We start from the raw sequence: 25512 nt of genomic DNA on the forward strand, positions 1-25512 counted from the left end.
GGATGTAATGGCTGGAGCTCCAGCAGCCATTTTAGACCATGAGGCAACCTTAAAGATGAAAGCCACATACTGGGATGATGAAGTGGAAAGAAAGAAATCTGGGTCCCTGATGTCTTTGAAGCTGCCACACTGCCCTGTGTGAGAACTCTTGTGTGAAAGAGAAATAAACTCTCTATTAGTTAAGCCACTGTTATTTCGGTTTTATTACCTGATCTTAACTGCCCAGAGGGCAGAAGAAAGATAAAAGAAGAGAACCTATTCTTCCTCTACGAAGCTCGTCCTGAGGGTCCTGGTGAAACACTCCACCACACGGACAGCTGTGGCAGGGTTTCCTCGAGAATGACTGCTGCCATCTTAGGGATTTCAATTCTCTTGGACTCTGCCTTCTGAGTCCTGTCACCTCACCCAGTGTCCTGATCAGTGAGGGGTCTTCACCTCCTAATTTTAAACGGCCCCCCTCCCTTCCTCCGTGCTCCCCATCGTCCTTTCACACGTGACCTCTTCCATGGCATGCAAATAGAAAACACATTACTTGTTCGGTTTATTTACTGTCTGCTGCAATGTCAGCTCATGAACACAAGGACTTCTGTGTGTTTGCTATATTGCTGTATCCCTCCGGCTTAGAGCAGGATTGGCACAGAGTAGGTATTTGTATGTTTGTTAAATAAACGGATGAGTAGAGTAGGAGGAGCAGGGCTGGGCCACTTCATCCTTAATAAATACCTGTAAATGCCTGCTATTTTAGGTCTGGGGACCAGGACCTTGGTTCTGTCCTGGCTGGTTAACTCTAAACACATTTCTCCCACTTGTTCATTTTAAATAAAACAACCCTTCTCAAAAAATTAAAACAGAAATATCACATCATCCATCAATTCTTCTGGATATGAAAGAGAATGAAGGAAACAAAAACACTAACTTGAAAAGATTTCTATACCAACCTAAGTGTCTACTGATGAATGAGTATTATTCAGCCATAAAAAAGAAATCCTGCTATTTGCCACAACATGGATAGACCTCGAAGTCATTATGTTAAGTGAAATAAGTCATAGAAAGACGAATAGTGTATGATCTCACTTCTATGTGGAATCTAAAACAAACAAACATCTCAGACACAGGTGACAGATGGCTGGGTGCAAGGGAGGAGAGTGGAGGTGGGTGAAATGGGTGAAGGGGGTCCAAAGGTACAAACTCGAAGTTATAAAATAATTGAGTCCTGGGGATGTACTGTACAGCCGGTGACTCTAGTTAACAGAACTGTATTGTACACTTGAAAGTCGCTAAGAGAATAGATCTTCAAAGTCCTCGTCACAAGAAAAAAGAATTTCAACGATGTACGGTGATGGAAAGTAACTAGACTTACTGTCATGACCATTTCCCAATATACACAAATACTGAAGCGCGCTGTACCCCTGAAACTAATACAGCGTTATATGTCAATTACACCTCAATAAAAGAACAAAACAACCCTTGGTTATTGTCTGCTCTGTATCAGGCACTGTGCGCAGGACCCATGGCTCAGAGAGGAAAGATTCTCACGTTACTGAGCTTGCTTCTACCAGCTGAGGGTCACAAACCAAGGGGACCAGAGCTGTCCTACAGGTTGCTGCTGGGTGTCAGGGGAAGGCCAGCGCTGATGGGCCCAGTCTGGGAGGCTGGGGGAGAGTCTCCCCGAGGCCACGCCGTCACCCCTCCTCTGAGGCCTCCTGTGTGAGAGGCAGATTCAAACAAAGTAAGAAGTAGTTATGTTCCCCATCCCACTGCTTAGTAGCTACTGTGTGAAAACTTCACACCCACCCGTGGAGGGAGGTCCAGCTCTTTTCTCTCTGTATTTTAATAACTAACCCTTACTGAGTACGCACTACCTCGCAGGCACCATTCTAAGCCCATTTCCTTCATTCACTCAGCTGATTCTCACCACAGCCTTTGAGGCTGGTACTGTATTAGCCCCATTTTATAGGCAGGGAAACTTAAACTCAGAGAAATTAAATCAGCCAAGGTCACAGAGCCGGTGTCAGACCCAGATTCAAACTTGGAGGCTGGTGTCAAGGCTGAAGCCATGAGCTCTGACCCTGCACTGTAACAACTTCCCAGACAGACGAGCAGAGGGGGCCTGGACACTCGCCGGTCACCTGGCCTCAGGCAGGAGGAGAACGCAAACCTGATTCACATCCCAGAGGCCCAGACTCTGCACCACACGCCAGGGCCGATGTCCCATTCTAGGGTTCTCTGGAGCCCTGGACCCTGTGGAGGACATCTCATCCACACACATGGACGGATGGAGTCACTGTCTGCCTTTGCGGAGGCTTTGCTCCTCCACACACTTCCCGACAGCAGCTTAAAAATCCCAGGAGAAGACCGCTCTGAGCAATCCGGGTTTTAACACAAATTTGCCAGAACAAAGGAATAATCTGCATCAGGAAGGCAGCCGGGGGTAAGGGCCTGGACTCACCTTGAGGGGCAGGTAGGCAGCAATGGTGATACGGGCACTCAGGTGGACGTGGCCGTGCCTGTAGCTCACGAGTAGCGCGGTGTAGCCCTGGGCCTCGGCGCGTACCCTGACGCCGCTGCAGTGCTCAGAGCTCGGCCGCAGCCTCCCTGCAAGAGGAGAGCAGAGCAGTCACCGTGAACTTGGCTCGGCTGAAAAGACATGGCCGGCCGGCCAGCGGCCCCCAGACTTGATACACAGCCTGACTTAACATTTTTAAGTACAATTCCCACCATGGAAGGGACACTTGTCATAAGTATACAGTTCCCACAATGTTTCCCCCACAGACTTAGTGCACCCTGCATCCAGGACTGGGGTCAAGAAACAGTGTCTCCTGAGCCCTGGAGCCCCCACAGGCCCTTCCGGTCACTAGCTCGTCCTCAGAGAACCATGTTTGCTGCCTGCCGACAACACAGCACAATTTTGCTGGCTTCTCTGTTGTATATAAAGGCAATCACTGAGCAAAAACTCCCTGTCTGCCCTCTTCAACTCAGTGTCGGTGGTGAGATCCCTCATTTTTTGCAAGTCGTAGATCTTCTACCCACATTTGTTTATATTATTCTGTTGTGTGAAAAAAAAAACTGCAGTCCATTTGTCCCTGCTACTGCGAGGATCTGGGGTGTCCCCACTGCAGGGCAGTGACATGCAGTGCTGCTGGACCATTTCGTCGGCTGCACATTTACGCTGGTGGACGTGCTCCGGCCTTGTTGGGTGTGTCCCTAAATGCCACATGCGCACCGCCAGTCCTTACTGCCCGCGAGAATGCGTCATCACAGCCAAGTGCACTTCCCAAAGTGGTCGTATCAAGTTATACTGCTACTGGTGACTGTGCTACAGCCCTGCCAATATTTGGTATTTTCTACCTTTTATTAGAAAAGGCAATTTGAGTGGGAGTGTAGCGGAGTTTTATTGTTTTCTTTCTAAACATTTAGAAAACAAATTACGCCATGAAACCTCACATTTGCACCCCAGATTTCACAATCAACACTTTGCTCTATTTCTCTTATCGCACTACCTGTCCATCTCCTACCAACCGATCTTATTTGGTATGCATTTAAAAGTAAGCTGCAGGCCTCAGCGTACACTCCATTCTAAATACGTTAGCAAACACATAATTAGCTACAGTTCAATATTTCTTTATGGCTTTTTCTTAAGGTCAAATTTACACACAAGGAAATGCACAGATCTTAAGTGGACCCAAATGACCTGGTCCAGAAGGAAAAAAAAAATTTCACCCAGAAGGAAAACCTGGCAGCGACTGCTCCACTTTTGGTCTCAGCGTGGGCCAGTTTTGCCTCACACTCCACATCAGTGAGCTGTGCTCTGTGTCTAAGTCAGCTAACGCAGCGTGTCTTTGAAACTCAGCCACGTTGCCGCACGATCAGCGGCTGTTTCCACTGGATTGCCGAGAAGTATCCCATTGCAAGGTTTGCTTATCCATTCAGCAGCTGATGGGCATTTGGGTTTCCAGTTTGGGATGACTGGGAACAGAGCTGCTGTGGACACTCCTGAACAATATTCTCCACACTCTGAGAACACATTTTGCTTTTGCTCTCTCTTAGGACACATTTCAATGCACGCTGTTTTGCCAATGGCCACCACCGTGGCCCTAGGCAGAAGTCCCTATGCCACCAAGCAGGGCAGGCCACAGAGTCCACAGGCAGAGCCCAGGAGCTCCCAAAAATTGCAACTCTGCCAGATGGGCCTATTTGTGTCCACAGGTACATAGACAGAAAGAACAGGGAAATGGCAGGGGGCTGAGTGTGGACCCTGTTGTCTTCCAGACGAGTACAGAGAATCTGGGCAAATGCTTATCTGGACACGACCCTGAATTCTGAGAGGGGAGCCAGGCCATTTGTATAGCTGAGAAGTGCTGAAGAACGGAGCCCCCAGAGGCACTGCTCAGAGGGCACTGCAGACAAGCTTCCTGAGCCATCCCTCCTGGCCTCAACCTGCCCGCATACCATCATCCGGGCCCTGCGCTGGGGCGGGGAGGCCCAGCTGCTCCGCCCGGAAGCATGCGACACCCTTTCTCAGGCTTCCCACATACTCCTCATACTCCTCTGCTCCTCAGAACACTCTTCCCCCATTCTCTCCCAGTCTCCTCCTGCAGGTCTCAGCTATCACCTCCTCTAAACTGCCTACCCAGATACCTCCACACTGGCTTAGGTACCTGTCTTCTGCAGTTTTCTGGGGAACACGTTTGGGCACTTCTGGGGAACATGTGGGTACACGCCCAGGAGTGGGACAGAACTCAGGGGACCTGTGCTTCCCCACTGGTGCCCTCTGTCCCAAGTACCATAACTGCCTGTTAAGCCATCTGTCTCACTACCTATCAATGGCCGTGAAGGTGAGATCATGTCTCTCATGTTTACCAAGGGACCCCCAGAGCACAGCACTTAGTAGGTGCTCATTGAACTAGCTGAGGCTCAGAGCAGAAACAGGGCCAGGGCAGAGCACCAGCTGAGCTGCTGCCCCCCCAGGAGCTGAGCCTGGCCAAACCCAATCCTGGGGCTCCATGGGGAGGTTCGTGGTAATGCCTGCAAGCCAAGGGCCTTGTAGGGGGTTTCAACGATGAAAACAAGGCAGAATGGCATCCCAGTGGCCAAGTCCAGTAGGAAGAGGGTGAACTCCCCACGTCACTCAGGGGTGGTGCCTGGGCTGCAGCTGCCGAGGGACCTGCTACAGCCCCTTTCCAAGACCCATGGCCTGAGTCCCGTCCTGTGTGCTGTTAGCTTGGGTGAGGTGCCCTCAAGGGCATGCACTTGAGCGGGGGAGGGAGGGAGAGAGAAAGGGAAAGAGAAGGAAACCATTAGCCAGGTGGGGATCACACCTGTCCCCATCTGTTCATGATGTGCCCCAGGGCAGGCATCACTCAGTGCTGAACCCCTCTGGTCTCGAGTCCCACAGATTTCTATGACACCAGCATCTCTCTGCTCTGCGTCGGCTCCGGGTTGTAAGGTACAACCTGGCCCTTCCACAAGCCTTCACAGAGACACATGCACTCAACCTGGGGACACTTAAGGAGGTTTCTCAGGGAGATTCTGACACCACAGTATTTCTATCTCAGCTGCTGTCTTCACAACCAAACTGCTTGAAAAATGCTCCTGTACTGGGCTGAGGGACATTCATTTGTAACCCTCACAGCAGGCAAGGGGCTGGTGTCCCCATTTTATACATGGAGAATCCAAGGTTCACAGAGGTTGGGCAACTTGCCTGGTGACATGTGGAAGTGGTGCTTGGACCTGGGCCCGTGGAATCCCAAACCCTGTCCTTTAATCCTGGGACGTCCTCGACACTGACCGGTGCCTGGGCGGCAGCCTGCAGGTCCCCTCCAGGACACACGTGGGGACGTGTGACAGGGCAGGCCCCTCTCCTGCTGTCAGTGAGTCTCTGTCTCCTGAGTGCTAATGTTTTTCTCCATCCTAAGTGGCTGCCCACTGAGGACACGTAAGGTTTCATGAAGTTCGCTTTCTCCTGGGTGGTCAGAGAGGACACAGCAGCGCCCATCAGGGAAGGACAAAAATGTGGTAATGTCTCAGGGACGTGGCTGCTTCCTCCACACAGCTTCACATTCAAACAGCAACATGAGTAACCACAACTACAGGCACTCCCACAAGCACCTCAGCCGATCAGGCTTCCAAACTCTGCCAGGATCAAGCGGTCACTCCTCTGCTCAAGAGCTGTCAGCAGGCACCCACTGCCTGGACGCCGAGGTCCAAGCCCTCCACGCTTCATGCTTCAACAGGGCCAGCCATGCCCAGTCCACCGTGCGTGCCCCCGTCCCCGGACACGCTCCCTGTCCTGGCCCCGCCCCAGGAGCCCCACCCACAGAATGATGCTCCCCATTCCCACCCCTGCACAAACCTTACTCTGCCCACAATGGCTCGGCAGTCCTGGGTTTCTTCGTCTGCAAACCAGAGAGGAACCCCTACTGCCCCTGAGCCGACTCCCCTGGAAGGCCCCATTTCTCGGGGGACTAAGGCTCCAGGTCAGTGTCAGACACAACCCAATCTACAGCATCGCAGCCCGTGCCCCTCTGTGACCTTGCACAGCCTCTGTCTCTTCACCTGACACGTGGTCCAACCACAGCTCCACCTCCCACGGCTGTTCTGAAGTTTAATGGGGTCATGCATACAAAGTGCTGCTCTGCCCGGCAGGGCTGGCGGTCCTTACTACCAATATCTCCACCAGTATCACCAAAACCCTGCAGGAGATGCTAGAGAGATCGATGTGCATGGTGCTGATGGCGCTGGAGGGGTGGACCTTACACGTCACAAAGGTGCTGCAATTCGGTCACTAACCCAAACCCCCAGCACAGTGTGTTCTGAGCACCTACTGACTCCAGGCACTGCAGTGGGCATTGCAACATGCGCTTCTATTTAGGATGACACCCATTTTAGAGACCTGGAAACTGAGGCTCAGAGAGAACAGTGACACCCTGGATCACACAGCAGACCAGACCAGGTCTGTTGCTGATGGTAAACAAGGGGACAAATGCCATTTCTCATGCTGTGACCCTCTGCTGCCTCTAGGCCGGCCCACAGGGAGAATCCAGGGGGGTGCCCCAATCCCACAGTCTGGCACCCACTTGTCAGTGCTGGGTTACCTGGCAGCGGCTGGAACACACCCTGGTTCTCCACCTCAACCACCAAGTCGAAATGGGAGCAGTCGCTCAGGGTGACCACCTCGTTGGCCCCGCTGGGCATGAGGCCAGTGATCCGCAGGGGCAGCTCCAGGGTCTGGCCCATTCGTGCCTCTACCTGGCACGGGGCGAACTCCATGCCACTGGGCTCGATCACATATACCTGGAGGACAGGACGTGGATGAGGGTCATCAGGCTCCATGGGGGAGGAAGGGCCGCTGCTCAGATTTGCTAACAGCTGCCAGGTGCTAAGACTGAGCTGTGGGGACATGTGGGTATATGGTGGGGACTGGGGTGACATTCAGGGATACAGGTGTCAGGAGAGGCCCCTCTGAGAGGGTGATGTAGGAGCTCAGACCTCAGAACCATAATCAGGGGCAGCCAGACAAGTCTGGAGGATAAACATGTCTACGAAGAAGAGACAGTCCATGCAAAGGTCCTGAGGCACGTGCCAGCTCAGCATGTTGGAGGAATATAAAGAAGGCAGTGTGTGTGTGTGGGGGGGGGGGGCTGGATAGGGAAGGAGAGAGAGAGAGAGCGAGCAATGAATACTCACAGAAAACAAGACTCACCAGACTCCAGGTTCTGTTCTAAGAACACTGCTACGGTAACTCATTTAATCCTGTCTCCTTGTTACGAAGGTTCTATTACCAACCAAGTGACTTGATGAATAAACTGATATGGGAGGAACCTGCCTGAGCTAGAGCATGGGGGAATCTGGCCTAGGCAGTCCAGTCCCGGAAGCCAAGCTCTAACCATTACACAGACTACCTACTGGGGAATTGTCCTCTGGCTTTTGGCTGAGTAACCAGATGAAACATTTACTGTGATGAAGAAGCTTGGAGACTAGGAGGGGGCAAGGTGGTTATAGTTTATCCAGATATTTGACAATCATGCTGTAACTAAAGAGGTTTCTATTACGACCTTCTCCATATGAGACTTAGATCAGTTTTTAGATAGGGTGCGTGTGTGTGTGTCAGAAGACTAACACAACCTATCACCAATATCCGAAATCATGTGAGAAGGTCAGGATTGGACACCCCACTTCATTTAGGATTTCTGTCCTAAATGAAGTCATAAAAGGGGCTGAGGTTAGGGCCAGGCAGTAAGAAGGCAGTACAGTCAGGAGGCACCGGGTGGGGCCCTCAGAGAGGCTCAGCTACAGGTGACCACTCCCACCTGCAGCCTTTGCTAAGCGAGTTGGTCCCACATGACCGGGAGGAAAGGCAGGTGTAAAACCCTGGTGCAAGGACTCCTGACTTTGTATGTGAAATAAGTCAGAAAAAAGGAGTCAGGGTCAACCAGGTCTCTTGGAGTCTGGGGCCTTCCTTTCACTGTGAATTTACAACCCAGTGTTCAGTGACCCTCCTAATTTGCAGAGTCATATCTTCTAGGTCTGGGGAATTTTCCAGAATGACTCCTTTGATTATCTCATGTCTTCTGTGTTCTCTGGTCTCCCTTCCAGAAACTCTAGCTATGATGACCCTGGCCCTTTTGGTCCCATCCCCCGCGTGGTGTGGGGCATCATTTCCATCCCCGTGACACGGCTATGATCTCCTCAAGGGCAGGGCCAGAGCCTGACCCACCACCACCTTGCTCACTGCCAATACCAAGTACAAGACCAAGGGCTACAGGGTGTTTCTGAGTTAAGCCTGAGGGTTAAGAGGGGGCAGCGAGAGACCATCATCCCAAGACCCCCCGGGCTGTCCTGGCCCCCGAGTTCTCACCTTCATCTCCCCAAAATGCAGTGGATTCTGAACATCATGTGCCTGGATTACACTGAGTCCTATGTCACTGCCTGTCGTCATGACGCCCTTGACAGTGACCGTGGCAACATTGTGACTCGACGAAGACCAACTGAAGTTCCCACTCCCGCCAAGCGCCTGGGGAAAAAGTCACCATCTGATCAGCCCACCTGCCTGGTCTCTGTTTCACACACTCATTCACTCACATAGCCTCACTCTCACGCACACTCACACATCCACTCACACTCATTCTTTCTCACACTCATAAGGTCAGCATCCCCCCCCCGGGGGAACCATGGCATCAAGCCAATGCCTGACTGGAGGCTGCCTCCACCCCTTGCTCTCTCCACCCTGCCTCATTTCTAGTCTTTACGTTCTGGGGACCCTGGGGCTGACATACACATATAGAGACGCCCAGGACAGTGGCCCCAGAACCCCCGGACACCTGCCAGCGCTCAGGCTGGAGTGGGAGACTCGAGGCAACGAAGTCAGGTACAAGATGGCGCCTTCCTGACCAGACACGGCACCCCTCACGGCACACACCCCTCACCACACGGCACCCCCCACGGCACACACCCCTCACCACACGGCACCCCTCACGGCACACACCCGACCACACAGCACCCCTCACGGCACACACCCAACCACACGGCACCCCTCACGGCACACACCCCTCACCACACGGCACTCTTCACGGCACACACCCCTGACCAGACACGGCACCCCTCACGGCACACACCCCTGACCAGACACGGCACCCCTCACGGCACACACCCCTGACCAGACACGGCACCCCTCACGGCACACACCCCTGACCAGACACGGCACCCCTCACGGCACACACCCCGGACCACACGGCACCCCTCACGGCACACACCCCGGACCACACGGCACCCCTCACGGCACACACCCGACCACACGGCACCCCTCACGGCACACACCCGACCACACGGCACCCCTCACGGCACACACCCCTCACCACACGGCACCCCTCACGGCACACACCCCTCACCACACGGCACCCCTCACGGCACACACCCCTCACCACACGGCACCCCTCACGGCACACACCCGACCACACGGCACCCTTCACGGCACACACCCCTGACCAGACACGGCACCCCTCACGGCACACACCCCTGACCAGACACGGCACCCCTCATGGCACACACCCCTGATCACACGGCACCCCTCACGGCACACACCCCTCACCACACGGCACCCCTCACGGCACACACCCCGGACCACACGGCACCCCTCACGGCACACACCCCTCACCACACGGCACCCCTCACGGCACACACCCCTCACCACACGGCACCCCTCACGGCACACACCCGACCACACGGCACCCCTCACGGCACACACCCCTGACCAGACACGGCACCCTTCACGGCACACACCCCTGACCAGACACGGCACCCCTCACGGCACACACCCGACCACACGGCACCCCTCATGGCACACACCCGACCACACAGCACCCCTCATGGCACACACCCCTGACCAGACACGGCACCCCTCACGGCACACACCCCTCACCACACGGCACCCCTCATGGCACACACCCGACCACACAGCACCCCTCATGGCACACACCCCTGCCTCCTCTGAGTTATCTGCCATGAAGTAAACAATAGTCCAACGGCTTCTGAGAACAAGGGCCACCACCCCAGAGGAGCCAGGAAGATGACACATCTGAATGATGGAGCAGTGAGTACCAGGACATAGAACACTGTCGTCACCACTAGGGAGACAGCAGGGACGGATTGGGACTGTATTGGCCACAGGGGCTCCGACCCCGACGGAGTCAGGTGGGCACGTGACTATCACAGACCAAGAGCACTTGGTGTATGACAGGGCTGGAGACATTTTCCCTTGAATCTCAAATCTTCCTCTAAGGATATTTACAGTGTTTTGGGAAAACAATATTTAACAAAAACAAATTCATGTGGAAGTTAAATCTGTGTCCCAGGTTTTCATTATTTTGCTTTATTTTCCGTTTTTCAGGGTTTTTTTCTGATTATCAAAATATATTGCTGTGATAGAAACCTCAGAAAATACAGAAGGCATAAAGACTCTCTGATTTTAAATTCTCTCCAACCCCACAGAAGATAATAATAGAAGGAAAAGAATGGATGAAAAGCCCCAATCTCATGGAAACACCCACAGGAGTGCACCCAGATATGGGGGCTCCCAGGTAGTTACCTTTATCGTGTACTGATAGGCGCCCGTCTTTGGTTGCCACGGAAATGTTAAGATGCTGGGATAGAGGGTGATGGGGATGTGAATTTCCACCTCCTGCTGGTTCCACACAGGCACGTGCAACGCGTGGACCCCTCCGTCCTACAAGGGGGTGAGGGCGCCCCACATCACCATGACAACCAGGTCATCAGCACAGTTTTCCAGTACATCCCTTCCCCTCCCTGGGGATTGGGCCACAAAGGTAGATTCTGTGATTGTGGGGGAGTGGGAAGTAAGATGCCAGAGACACTGCAGCCTCTGTCTCCATGGAGATGGCTTTCCATGGCTCTGTAGTAGCCACTCTAGTGAACACTGCTGGACTTTATCCACATGGACCCCCTGACAAGATGGACATGGTTATCCCCACTTTACAGATGGGGAAACTGAGGCGTGAAGTACTGAAACAACTTGCCTCCAGCCCCCAGAGCTGAAGTACAGACTGGTAGGCCTCGCTGTGTGGTCCACAGGCTGTTTCTTTCTGCTGCCTCCTGCTCCCTCTTACAGGTCTGAGAAAGCTATGGTGCAGGGCAGGCAGATGAGAGTACCCATGCCAAGGTCCCAATCAGTGAGAACTGCTCCCACCAAAAAATGAATGGCCTTTTAAGTACAGGGAAAAATAAAAAGCCTTTGAAGGACCCACAGCCAAAACAGCCAAAGGGGCGCTTATGGCTCCTGGCTGGTGCACAGATGGATGCTCCCCAACAAGAGGTCTAGTCCTAATCGCAGAAGATGCAGACTCACTTTTATAGGGGCCGGCAAAAGGCAGAGGAAGAGGGCCTCTGGCCTGGTGTGGGGACAGGTGACAGGAAAAGCCCAAAGCCCAGCCTCCCACACATCCCCTGTGAGGCCAGAGAGGGAGGGGCCCTCATGGCACCTGTGAAAGCAGCACAGAGGCCGAGCGTGGGGTCCGGACACCTCAGGCCTTGCATCCCGCCTGAGCTGACATTTCTGCCTATGGAGGGCCCAGGGGGCAGAGGAGGGAGGCACCAACTTGCCTGGTCCACCACGGAGGTGAGGGCTGCATTGATGGCTGTTTGGCCTCTCTTCATTGCCCTGACATGATGGTACGACCCATTCTGGGAAGAAGACAGCACCTCAAAGAACTCAGCAGGGAGCACGGTTTCAATGCGGATGTTCTGGAAGGCGAGGCAGGATGGGTGAGAAGGGCTTCTCAGTCAACCCGCGAAAGTCAGAAGCAATGCAACCCGAGAACAGCAGTCAGACCAGGTCGACAGGCCCTCGAGGCTCACAGGCCTCCAACAGCCAGCATCAGACGGGCTGGACAAAGCCCTGCAACTGAGCTCTGACCGGTCTGGGCTGTGACCCCTCCCTGGCCTACCTCCCTGAGTGACCCGAAGACCTGATGTTCCACTGTAGTTGCCCACAGGGGGCCCACAACAGCTCGAAGCCCACTGCTGGCTTTCTCGGGCCCTGCCCTCCCACACGGCAACCACCAAACACAATAAAGGACAGCAAAATCCTTTTCAGCTAACTTCCAAAATCGGTGACTGACTGAGTCTTTACTAACATGAGGGAGGCAGTGACTTCTGCAAAGAAGTCGACCTCAGACACCACCAGGCAGGTCCCAGACTACGATGCTGGGAGTTTCTCTCAAAGGACCAACTAACTGCCTAGACTCGTCTCCACCTGCCCTTTTGTCTGATGCTCCTTTCCAGAGCCCGAAAGCTAACAGAGGGTGGCCTAGCATGCAGGACTTCTCAGCAGATTTAGTGTCCCGGGCCCTGCAGGGAGAAGGTGGGGAAGGGCTCCCTGATCCTCCACAAAGCAGGAAAGGATAGATTCTCAGTGCTGGGAAGTCCCCAGGCTGATGCAAAAGGAGCTGGAGGGCAGCTGGAGACACCAGTACCTCCTTGAACCCTGCGGCCTGTACCTCCTCTCCCGGCCCCAGCCCTGTAGGGGGTGGGGCTATGGTATGCAGACACACAGGCTTACAGGGTCTTGAGATGCCCCGGGGATCCCGGGGATACTGTGGACCCAGCAGCACCACTAGGAAGTGACTGAAGTCAGCCTGCGGCATGGGGACCCCTCTTCCTTTGAGGGCAGCTCACTGAGCAGCTGCTCCAGGAGACACCGCCCAGGCTGCCACCCCACCAGGACCCGAGGCAGGCAGGCACTCACGTCTGATGGGTAGACTTTGTTACCAGACTTGTCAAGCACTTCAATGGTAATTTCGTACAGGCGGCCAGTCTCGAGCACCCATCTGTCACCAGGGTAGACTGTGAACCCTACAAAACAGGGAAGTGGCAGCGCCTGACGACTCAGGCCACAGGATGGGACCAAGCACAAGCACCATCAGCACCAGGCCCCACACTGCTCACCTGGGGGCCCCACAACCACCGACTGGAAGGGCCCGGGCCACTCAGCTGGGGAGACCTATAGCAATGGGAGCCTACGACTCACCTAGACAGCCCACAACTGCTCGCCTATACCCCTCCATGGAAAAGGACCAGCTGTTAACGACTGTGAGATCTAATGCCAGCCATCAGACACAAGCCCTCAAACCTGAGCTGATCTCTAAGTCACCCTAGGACCAAACCGGAACAATCCCAACTTGACTGTTCAAGGCTCAAACTTGATCCCATCTACAGTAGGTCTAGCTCCAAATCCATACTGGTATATACTCGGAATACACAGTAGGTCTACTCTGAATCCACAGTGAATCTATGCTCTGAATCCATAGTGGGTCTATACCCTGAATCCATGGTCTACCCTATGAATCACAATGGATCTATGCTCTGAATCCACAGTAAATCTACACTCTGAATACAGTATGTCTACACTGTGAATCCATAGTTAGGCTACAATCTGAATACATAGTAGGTCTATACTGTAATCCACAGTAAGGTTACGCTCTGAAATCACAGTGAGTGTAAGCTCTGAATATACACTAGGTCTACACTATAATACAGAGTGAGTCTATGCTCTGAACCCATAGGTCTACACTTTGAATCCAAGTGAGTCTACACTCTGCATCCACAGTGAAACTACCCTCTAAATCCACAGTACGTCTATGCTCTGAATCCACTACGGCTCAGCTCTGAACCCAGAGCCAGTCTAGGATCTAATCCACAGTGAATGTACGCACTGACTCTCTGGTAATCTACACGTTGAAAACACCCCAATCCTCAGTGGGTCTACGCTCCTATTCCACAGAAGGTCTGAGCCCTGAATCCACAGAAGGCTATGCTCTGAATCCATATTGTGCCTACATTCTGAACGCACTGCAGTTTACGTGTGAGGCCTGACAGTGCGCTTGCGTGGCTTCCAGGCCTCTTGTTCTGTTCCCACCGTGGATACCACGCCAGCTGTTCACTGACCCCTGTGATGCGATGTGCTTTCTCACCTCCACACCACTGCCCAAGTTCTTCCCTCTGCCATGGTGACCTACCCGCAACAGAGCAGCTTCCTGGAAAAGACCTGCCTCGATTATCATGTCCCTGAAGCCTGTCTCTGCACTCACATTTGTTAACCACACCCCACTGTCTTCTCACTGTCCGTTGCACTAGTCTCTCCCCACAAAACCAAGCACAAGGACTCCCTCTTCCTTCAGCCAGAACTCCAGTGCCCAGCACAGGCCAGGCAGGTGGAAGGTACTAAGGAAACAGTTCTAAGTAAATGGAGCTCCTAGGACACACAGAGCCATCCTGTCTGCTGTTACCACATCGTCCACTTGGGTCTGCACTAAACAGCAATCGTACATGACAGCAAACAAGGGGAACTTGGGATTTGCTGCACATCAATCACTCTCTTGCCTGAACCACTTTAGCGCACTCAACAGGTGAGCAAGCTCAGACCAAAAGAGGCTTTGTGATGGTGACCCAGAGTGCGTCCCGGACATCTCTCAAGTTGTCATGTGTAGGGCAGCCCCCAGGCCCTGACTACGACCCTCTAGTCCTCCATGGCTGGGGAGTCCTCTGCTCCGCTCAGACAAAGCTACCCCTTCCTCCCCACAGAGACATTACCAACTGTCCTGTCACTTTAGGACCCCCCCTGAGCTGGCCCCCAACCTCCAAACATTCATAGCCATGGTCAGGTCTGGACCGAGCTCCGGTGTAAAACCAGCAGGAGACTAAGCCCGGCCCCCTCGACCCTATCTCGTTTCTCTCCCTGCCGACCTGCCTGAGTCCATTACCTGCCACTCATTTCTGGGCTCCGACAAGGAAAGACTGGTTAGCAGCCCTGACCTCCCAGCTGGGGGAGCTGGCCAGAAAGAAGTATTTTGTGGGGAGCTGTGACTCTTATTTTTCTAAGTCGTGCAATCACAAACGAGCAGCACCCAGGACCCAGGATGCCCCACTCACCCAGGTATCCGGGCTCCACTACATAGATAGTGCTGTTAGGTAACCTGGAAGCACCCTGCATACGGATACCTGAATTCTTAATTAAGGATCAAAATACAGGACCACAAATAAACTAGCTGCCGGGCTCAAGCGCGGCGCAGGTGGTTTGTCATCCGACATCACCTGGACAGAAGGAGAGGAAAACTCCTCTGCCTGACTGATGCCAGAAGAGCAGAGCCATTTCCAAATTCAGAGCTACACTGTGCGTCCAACACTAGCAAAGGGGGATCTCTGCAAGGGACACTGGAGACCACACAGGGCATACCAGCAAGTCTGGGACAGGCACAACCCCACGCCAGTGTGGAAACGGCCTCTGCCAGGCCCCTCGGGTGGGATGGAAGGTATCGGAGAAGTACGCGGAGGCCAGCGAGGCTCCATGACCACCACCACCTCCCAGCCCGGGCGCCTCTCCGGTGAGTCACCCACAGAAGTGAGTGATGCCACTCGGCCGTGCTGCTATTTCCGTTCTGTCCAATTTTCAGGCCTTGAGGGAAAATAGGGCTATTTTTAGCCTCGCTCAGCTTCCAGGGAGAAAAATGACTTGACTTCCAGACAGCAGATCTTCTGTGCACAGGACACGCATATGACGTGCACACTGGCCTGTGGAAAGGATATTTTTGTGGCCGAGGACCAGGCTGCTCTGTCCCAGCTGCACCGCAGTGACTGTGGACGTGTCCTGAGCCAAGACAGCCACAGGCTGGCTCGGGTCTCCCGCAGGCCCCTGGATACTGTTCTGAAGCTGCAGCTCATACTGATCCGAAGGCATGGAGAGTTCTAGCCACCCAAAAAAAAAAAAGAACAAGAAGAGGGAGAGGGAGAGGGAGAGGGAGAGGGAGAGGGAGAGGGAGAGGGAGAGGGAGAGGGAGAGGGAGAGAGATAGGGAATGTTAGGAGCCAGTGCCAGCATGTCAACTGCACCCTGAATCCCTAGACCCCGCTGTAGTACAGCAGTTTGATTGATTGATTTATTGCTTAAGTTTTTTCAACGTTTTAAATTTTAACATTCTTTTCCATGCCTGTGGATAAAGCTGACACTCTCCATGAATTTTCAGAGGCAATCAGTTTTTTGTGACTGTCACACACTGCTTTTTAAAATCAAGTACAGCCTCTGACTCAAACTGCTGACTGTTTGCAAAGTGTCAACAGACCCTGTTCTGGTCATCGCAGAAATGAACTCTGCTTTTGCATGGAGGGTTCCAGGATGGGGCGCACTGGATCTGTGCATCCGCTGGGAGTTTCCAAAAAAGGCGCTGGTGCATTGTCTCCCACTTGGTTTTAAAAGCAGAGTCTATAACATGCAAAGTTTCTATCCTGACCGTCCATCCAGGTCGCCCTGCTCTGCATTGCACTGTGGAAGAGAACTCGCTTGACCGGGGCCAGGATGGAAACAATTTCCCTGGGAAATAATGGCTGTTAGAACCCACCTCCTCTGTCAGTATCCCGCACCCTCCAGGTAGAGACCACAAGCACTTTTGATATACGTGGCTGCTGCTGACCAGGAAACAAGATGTAGCAGGACTGTGCTAATGTTCTATGTGCACATGACCCCATCCTGTCCCTCAGCAACCCCTGAAACAGGCACTCCTGATGCCCACATCTTGGAGGTAGGGGAGCTGTGGAAATGAAGATGAGAAGTTTGCAGGTAAGCAGCAGAGCTGGGACTCAAACCAAAGAGAGCCTGATGGCTCTGACATGCCCTGTCCCCAGCCTAAAGAACATCCTGTCAAGTCACCCACTCAGTGAGCCCACAGGTGTGGTCACGTTCCTGCCCTCCAGCAAGAAAGAAGAGGATGCAGAGAACCACTAGGCCCCAGCTTAGGGCCCACCATGGGAGGTCCCCAGGCAAGGATCCGGGAGGAGTTTCAGCTAGAGCACTGTCATGCAGGGTGTCATGCGGGGTCTCTGGTCCCACTCCCTGCACAAGAACGCAGGCTATGGTGAAGCCAAAAAGGAACACCCATGGAGCCATGGGTAGGGGAGTCATACCACTATTTTCACACTGGTGGCTGGGTTGGAGACACAGGAAGCAGGAGCCACACTATCCGCAACCTGCCGTCCACTTCTCTCTGTCAACCAACCTCACTTGCTAGCTGCAATCCGCAGTGCTAACTGCAATCCGCAATCCACACTCCGCCACGCCACACCAGGACGCCACGCCACACCAGGACGCCACACCACCACACCACACCTTGCTAGCTTAGCCACGGCGGTTATATCAGTGGCTAATAGCTAACCAGTAACAGCCAATGGCCACTAGTCACAGCTGATGACCATCTACTACCTGACCCAGGACCTTTCTATGTGAGGCCCAGAGCCTGGACTGCTCTCTGGGGCTCTGTCCCCACAAGCACCCTTCAGAATCCCCAGGAGTTCTGATGGGAATTCTAACAGGGAAGCAACTAGCCCCTTCCTGTCTGAGAGTATTGTGGGGACAGAGCCAGGAGGGCAGTTTCCAGGCTCTCGGCCTCACGTGGGAAGGTGCTGGCTCGCGTAGTAAATGGCCATCAACTGTGATTGGATGGCCATCAGCTGTGGCTAGTTGGCCGTCAGCTGTAACCAGTGAGCCACTGGCCACTAATATAACTGCGGTGGCTACGTTAGCAGCAAAAGGGGGCTAGCAAGAAGATGGTGGCTGAGCTAGCAAGCACGGATTGCTAGAGGCGGATGCCGCCAGCAAGAATATAGTGGTATGACTCCCCCATCTATGGCTCCATGGGTGTTCCTTTTTGGCCTCATCATGTCCTGTGTTCTTATGTGGGGAGCGGGAGCTGAGACCCTGCAGGCCGCCCCACACGACATGTGACGCAGGGCGCAGGGTCTCCTGCATGAGTCCCCACACGACAAAGTCTCACTGGGTGTTCTTTTTTGGCCTCACCATGTCCTGTGTTCTTATGTGGGGAGCGGGAACTGAGACCCCACATGACACTCTGCATGGCAGGTATATTTGTGTGTTACCTTAGTCCCCAAGAATGTGCCCTGAATCAGAAAGTCCTCACACTGTGGTCCCCGAACCCTCAGCATCACCTGGGAACTGTCAGTAACTGGCCCACCCCAGAGCTGCTGAGCAGACTGGTGGGGGGAGATACGTCCTGCACTGTCTGGACAGGCCCTCCAGCTGATGTTGGTGTGTGCTGTGATGGAGAATGCCTCAGAGTACACACAGCCCACTTCCTTGTCTCTAACAGGGGGAGCCCAGCCAACCTGGGCTGTGACCTTGCAGGTTTGGACCCCATGTTCAGAAAACGGCAGCACTGAATCGAGGATACGTATAACAACATAATAAAATAATGCCGTCGCTCACTAAAGCAGTGTTACTTTGTGCTGCTTTATGAAGCACTGGCTGCCTCCACTGTTCAAAGTCCTCCCGTGAATAAGGCCCTTCTGGGAAACAAATGTACTGATTCTTCAGGGACATTACACAGCAAAGATGTAAACACACACTCGTACACCCTAAAGAGCTGAAAGCAGGGTCTCAAAGAGATACTTGCACACTCATGTTCACAGCTTGATTCACAACAGCCAAGAGGTGAAAGTAACCCAGTGTCCACGGGCAGATGAACGGATAGACAAAATGTGGTCCATCCACACTATGGAATATTATTCAGCCTTGAAAAGGAAGGAAATGCTGACACACGCTACAACATGGGTGAACCTTAGGACATTATACTACATAAAATAAGCCAGTTACAAAGAATACTGTGATTCCACTTATTTGAGGTCTGTAGAGTAGTCAAATTCATGTAAACAGAAATCAGAATGGTGGGTGCCAGGGGCTGGGGGAGGAGGAATGGGGAGTTTGTGTTTATTGGGTGCGGAGTTTCAGTTTTACAAGACGAAAAGCGTTCTCGAGATGGACAGTGGTGATGACACAACGTGAATGTACTCACTGCTCCAGAACTGCACACTTACAATTGGTTAAAGTGGTCAATGTTGTATTATGTATACTTTACCTGAGTCAGTGACCCACCTGTGATCTTTCCTTGCCTGATCTTCTGCACCTTGTAGCAAATGGAGGTCCCCACCAGCAGGTAGACATCATAAGCTGGGTTCAAAAGGATGTTCTCCAAAATCAGCAGCCTGACCTCTGCAGGGCGGACGTTCTGAGCATAAAGAAGAGGGTAGAAAAAGTGACGTGGGGTCAGGGAATAGAGATGAAGGATAGGGGTGAAGGAAAGAGAAAGGGAATCTTTAGAACTTTTCAGTATGTTCATGTGGGGACAGGAAAGTTAGGGGTAAAAAAACAAAGCTACCCCTTCAGAGCCCCAGAGCCCCAGGGGAACCCTGCATGTATGGCAGGCATGCGTTTAGTGGTCACTTGATGTATAACTCAATTTACAATCATAATAACTAAACAGAAAGAAAAGTGAGGAGGCAGAAGTGTATCCATGGGTCTCAGGGTCTGTCCCCACAAAAGCCCCCAAAGCCAGTGAGGTTGAGAAGCTTCTGGGAAACCTGAAAAGGAAGAGGCATGTGTCCCTCAACAAACACTGAGCGCCTGCTTCTCAGGTCCTCCCCGCCCACCGCACAGGCCCCGCCCACCGCACCGGCCACACCGAGGACTCCTCATGGGGAAAATTCTTGAGAGACCCTGAAGTGGGAGAAAGCACCGCTAGGACTCTGGCATTCGCAGGTTCTGGAGGGGCCTGCACGTTCCACTGCCAGGGAGCTGCACAGCAACTCTGCAAGTGGGGAAACTGAGGGCAAAGCCAATGATTCTTGTCCACAGAAAATGCAAACCTGCTCTCCCTGCTTGAGGCGCAGCCAATTACCACCCCATAGGTATTGGCTAGTTCTACATCTATTTGGAATTTCTTTCGGTTCACCTCTCCTTTGACCCAGCTGTAACATCTTACAGGTTTCCTCACTAACCGTAAGTGAAAGAGTATCTTTGCCTCGTTAAAAGAGGAAAAGCACACTGAGCCTGTACCTCAGGCCAGGCTGTGGTGGACGCCCTGCAGCACAGCAGGCAGGGAAGCCACTTACCGATGCAGGCAGGACAAGGGGGTCTTTCCAGCTTGGCGGTAGGCCGGCCCCGGCCCAGCCCTGCACACACACCAGGGCCCAGAATCGAGAGGCAAACTATCTCCAAATACTAACTGCAGAGTCATATGGGTCAGCCCCATGACCTGCCACCTCCCATGTTTCCAAAACCTGCCAGGACTCCCAAACCACTGATAACCCACTAAAGAGACTGGACCAGGAGGTTTCTCTCGTCTGTCACTTTAGAAACTAAAAGAGAGATGCAGTACCACAACTTCCTGCCTGTGCTCCAGAAACCAGGCAAACGAAAGGAAGAGCTCAGGTTTGCAGTTCAAAAGGAGGCACAGGCGGGCAGACACTGGCCCACAAGAACTGGGAAAGAACCAGGACCTTGGCTGAACCCACTCCTTTCCTCTGTCCGAGCCCTCTCAAAACAGGGCACTGATGAGAGACTACTGCTGAGGCCCGGGCAACGTGGGGGGTGGGGGGGTGCAGCACTAACCACCCACAAGTAGAATCACCAGTCTCAGGGCTCGTGCTGGGCACCAGGAGAGCGAGCGTAGAGGGCACCTGGCATTTTCCACACAGCCCCAAATGCTTGGCTGTGTCCCTATCCTGGGTCAGGCAGGGCTGGGGGTACGTGTTGAAAATAAGCTAGTTAATGAAAACCCCATTGCTCCTGGACCTCCCTCAAACTGAGACGGAGTAAATGCTTTGTGACTCTGATGCCCCATGGTGCCCTCTGGTATCCCAACCCCCTCTCACTAAGCTGTGCCCGCCCCCAAAACCAAACCAAACTAACAAAAATACGGAATCACACCTTGAAGTTCTCCTTTCATGAACAGTTCAACTTTCACGGTAGGGTATCTCGTGTCCACGACTAAATGTGTGCCCAGGGTTGAGCAGGACAGTCATCCTGGCTGCACCCCAGGAGCCCAGCAGCCCCCGCACCCCAAGCCCACCTTGTAGACAACCTCCTGGATGCGAGCCTTGAGCTTGGAGCTGCCGGTCTTCATCCCAGACACCAGGATGGTGTCCCCCTGCTTGGCCACCTTCTCCATCTCTGAGATGTAGGAAGGAGGTATGTACGTAGACTCCAAGAACGGGAGGATCCTGGAAAAGCACATGTCAGACTTGATGTGTGGTATCAGAGAACCTGACACATTCACGGTCTCTCAGGACCTCCTGGGAGTTGCCAAGTGCTGAAATAAGTGGTGTCGCTCTAGTGGGTGCTGCTTGGAAATGTGTCCCTGAAACTTCCTACATCAGAACTGTCAACGTCCTCATAAAACATGCAGAGTCTCGGCCCCTGGCCCAGGCTTTTGCTGCACAAAGACTGGCAATCTGCGTTTTATTAAAATCTGCATGTGACTATAGTAAATACTGAAATCTGAGAGCTTCCCAGTTAGGAGAAATGCTTCACTCTCCCAGATGTGCAGATGAGGCCCATGGAAACTAAGAAGCAGGCCAAGGACCACAGACCCAGCTGGAGCAGTTCAGCAATGCCCACCAGGCTCCCAGGGCCACGTGCCATGTTCCACCTGACCCCGGGCTGGCTCCTGCCTCTGGAGACTGGGTCTCAGTGACTGCCCTCAAGTGGCAGGACGAGGGGATCACATCAGGTCTCATCCTTCCTGGAGTTGGGCTGTGGGGAGAAGCCCCGGGGGAGGGGTAGAAGTCGGGATGCGGAAACCCTCCCTAGAGTGTGGCTGCTAAGCACAGCGGCTCAGGGAACCCTTTCGATACAGCGTCTCACTTGCAGCCTGTGATAACAAATGAGCCCAGCTTTCCGCCTGAACAAGAGCCATCCGCTGGACAGACTCTCACACCCACAAGGTCTGCCGGGTGCTGTACACCATGATTTATTTCCTCACCCCATCTCACTAGGTGTCATACGCTGAGTTTAATGAAAATCCAGGGCATTGACTCCAACACACCTTAGCACCTGGGATTTTGGCTAACATGTGGCTCAGAGACGGAGTGACTGGAAGTTCAGGGGCCTTTATGGCAGCAAACAGGCCTGGTGGCAGAGAAAGGGGCGGGGCACCAGCATCCCTGAATATCCAGTGTGAGCCCGGCTCAGGAGGAGTTCGGGGCAGTCGATGTGCAGCCCCACGTGGCTGCCCTCAGAGCGGGCCCAACAATGGCCTCTGTGACAGAAGAGGAAGCTGATGCTCAGAGGGGTTACACTCCCACATAACCAGGGCCCCAGGCGGGAAGTGACACTGGCCAGGACTGTCAGGCCCACGTTCCTGGCTTTCTGAGACACCGGCAATTCCAGAGCTCACACAGGACCCAGGCCGATGGTCCCAGCCCCCGGGAGGGTGCCGCAGTGTGCAGTGCCAGGTGTGAGGGTGTCTACCATGGGCATGGCTGTGAGCCAAGCTGGATGTTCCCCAGAGCCCTGAGCCAGACTTCGAGGTGTCAGTAAACACCAGAGTCCCAACTCCCCTCAAAACGCTTCCTGATTGCAACCGGGTAAGAAAATAACTTCAAAGTGGGGCTCACCCTACTCAAGTGACAACAGTGAGCGCCACCCACGACAGGACGACAAAACCGTGGTTGGATACAGTTAGATAATACCGAATCTCCTCTCTCTGTGACATTCCTGCCAGAGACGCAAAGCTCCAAGTCTAATCAGGAGGGAGCATCAGATGAGCCCAAAACAAGACCTTCTACAAAATAACTAGACTAATCTTCACATGTCCCAAAAGTCAGACCATGAAACTGTCCCAGGCTGATGGAGACCAAGGGACAGGACAGCATGCAGGGGTGCTGGGCTGGGGTTTTGCCACAAAAGATATAATTGGGATAACTGGCAAAACGTGAATGGGCCCTTGGATGCATCAGTGTTAATTTCCAAATTTTGATGCAGGAAAATGCTGTTAATAGTGGTAAAGGAACATTAAAATAACCAGGGGTGATGGGGCAACAGGTTGGCAACTTGCCCCCAAATGGTATAGGGAAATCACTTTTTGTAATGTACTTGGAACTTTCTGTAGGCTGAAATGGCTGCAAAATTCTTTAAAAATTAAGTTCTACTCTCCCAAAAGGGACTATACTCTTTTAAAAGTCATTTGCTAAAGCACGAGGCGATGCAGTGTCATAGGGGATAAAGCCCAGATGAGGGTCTGCACCAACACTGGCCCAGAGCTCCGGCAGGGACAGCATGCCCCAGGCCGCTCTGCCCAGGACCGGTGACCACAAGGTGCACTGTGAACGAGCTACGCAGGTGTAGCTAGTGTGTCTCAGGAACAGAGCCCTTCCTCCTACCCAATTTAAATGTCAATCTAGGAAGGGATAGTGGCTACCACATTGGATAGTGAAGACTTGAACAGATCTGAGTTCAAATTCTAACTCCGCCACTTACCACCCTGAGAAAAGTAGCTTAAACCTCTCAGTTTCTGTCTGAACAATGGAGAAAATGTGGTACGTAAGCCTGCATGGCTCTTGAGAAGAGTGGCTGAGCTAAGACAGGTAGGGAGGCTGTCTGCACCCCGGTGCTAGGGAACGCAACCTCTTCCACCTGCGAAGGGCGGTTACTGCTGGAACGTCCTCTTAGCCAAAACCTGTCTCCCCTTCAACTGACCCCCAATGGGAAGGCTGCCCTCTGGGCCACACAGAACCCCCCTGCACCCCATTATGTGAGACAAGTGTTTTCTTCTGCAACTGGACATCCCAGCCTCCTCCTCCACAGTATCCCAGCCCTGTGGGCTGCAGAAGCAGTGAGGTTCCCGCACAACCACGTGGGCCCACACACATCCCTAATTGGTCAAGGGCAACCTCAGCGAGCCCACTGAAATCGCCCTGGACTCCTCGCTGACAGTCACAATGATGAAAGCCTCCCACCCACTCAGAGCCAAGCACATCCGCGTGCCCGCTCCCCTTCCGGGAAAGGTGCCTCTCACCGCAGTGCATTGTGGGAGTCTGAGAACCGGCTGGTCTCCGTGTCCTTCACAATTGTCCAGTCAAAGACCAGCCCAGCCAGGGTGCTGAACGTGTTCCCTGTAAGGGCAGACGGGGGCAAAAATGCATCAGAGTTAACTCCTGGGGCCAAAGGAAGGGACACCCAGTCAGCACCATCCCCTGCAGAGCAGGTGTCATGCTTCTAGCTCTGGAAGGGACACACAGGCTTGAAGGGTCGGGGTCACGTGACTGTGAGGGGCTGAGCCACGATGTGAACCCAGGCCTGACTCCGGTGATAACTGCATCCTTCCCACTGTACCCCTGCCCCCCCCCACGCCCTTGTTCACAACAGGCTTGGTTAGTGTGTAACATGATCACCCAGCATCTGCAAGCACTTCCACAGTTTAGGGTCCAGCTCCTGAGACCTGATTCATTCATTCCTCCTACCACCTTCCCATGCAGGGAGAGACATGGCAGATGAGGGGCCAAACTCTGTAACTATTAGGTTTCAAATGACTATTCTTGTCTCTTCACCATGACACGGAGACTCCTAGGGTCCCCGGGTAGAAATGGAAAGGCGCACACAGGTGGTCTTGGCTCCACAGTCATGGCTTGTGTCTCTGCACCTTTTGACAGGATGTCAGAACAAGCAGGCCCAACAGGTGAGTGGCAATGATTCTTGGAGGAACAGGACTCAGAATGGGTCTGAAACACTGGGTAACACAGTCTTAGTGTAAATCCAAAGCCTGGTTCCACATGGACGCCCTGGAACATGGCGGGAGAGAAAAACTGGTGGCTCAAATGCTGATCTAGCAGGGGCTCTGGGTTTCTTGGTTTCTACATCCTTCTGCTTTGCTCCCAAAGTTGCTTTTACATTTTTGAATTAGTTTTCACCCTTTGAAATTGAGAAATGCCACACATAAATCCAATGTCCAAGTTCTCCTGAAAAGTCTGACGATGCAGCCTCCTGGACTCTATTAGCTCTGGTGACCAGAGGCTGGCTCAGCCTCCCTGGGAGGGGCATGGTCTCAGGTGTGCCATGTCCGCCACACCCTGTCATCCCATACCTAGTCCACCTCCATCTATATTCGCTGCCTCACAAGCTCCCAGAACAGAGCACTTGGGGCCTAGAAAAGCGACAGTACAC

At 53.3% G+C, this 25512-nt stretch overlaps 1 protein-coding gene across 1 annotated transcript in view; it reads right to left on the reverse strand.

Moving 5' to 3' along the window:
- NUP210 (nucleoporin 210) overlaps positions 1-25512 on the reverse strand; it is a 138480-nt gene that overhangs the window by 62062 nt on the left and 50906 nt on the right. Inside the window, exons 4-14 of the mRNA XM_033127109.1 lie at positions 24368-24464; positions 21422-21572; positions 19447-19579; positions 16096-16254; positions 15442-15510; positions 13259-13365; positions 12115-12255; positions 11084-11221; positions 8858-9013; positions 7095-7293; positions 2450-2595 (exon numbers count right to left, since the gene is read on the reverse strand). Coding sequence (XP_032983000.1) covers positions 2450-2595; positions 7095-7293; positions 8858-9013; positions 11084-11221; positions 12115-12255; positions 13259-13365; positions 15442-15510; positions 16096-16254; positions 19447-19579; positions 21422-21572; positions 24368-24464 — 1496 coding nt within the window. The remainder of the gene's footprint in view (positions 1-2449; positions 2596-7094; positions 7294-8857; positions 9014-11083; positions 11222-12114; positions 12256-13258; positions 13366-15441; positions 15511-16095; positions 16255-19446; positions 19580-21421; positions 21573-24367; positions 24465-25512) is intronic.

The sequence above is a fragment of the Rhinolophus ferrumequinum genome, chromosome 2 (assembly GCF_004115265.2).
Source record: "Rhinolophus ferrumequinum isolate MPI-CBG mRhiFer1 chromosome 2, mRhiFer1_v1.p, whole genome shotgun sequence".
Classification (NCBI taxonomy): Eukaryota; Metazoa; Chordata; class Mammalia; order Chiroptera; family Rhinolophidae; genus Rhinolophus; species Rhinolophus ferrumequinum.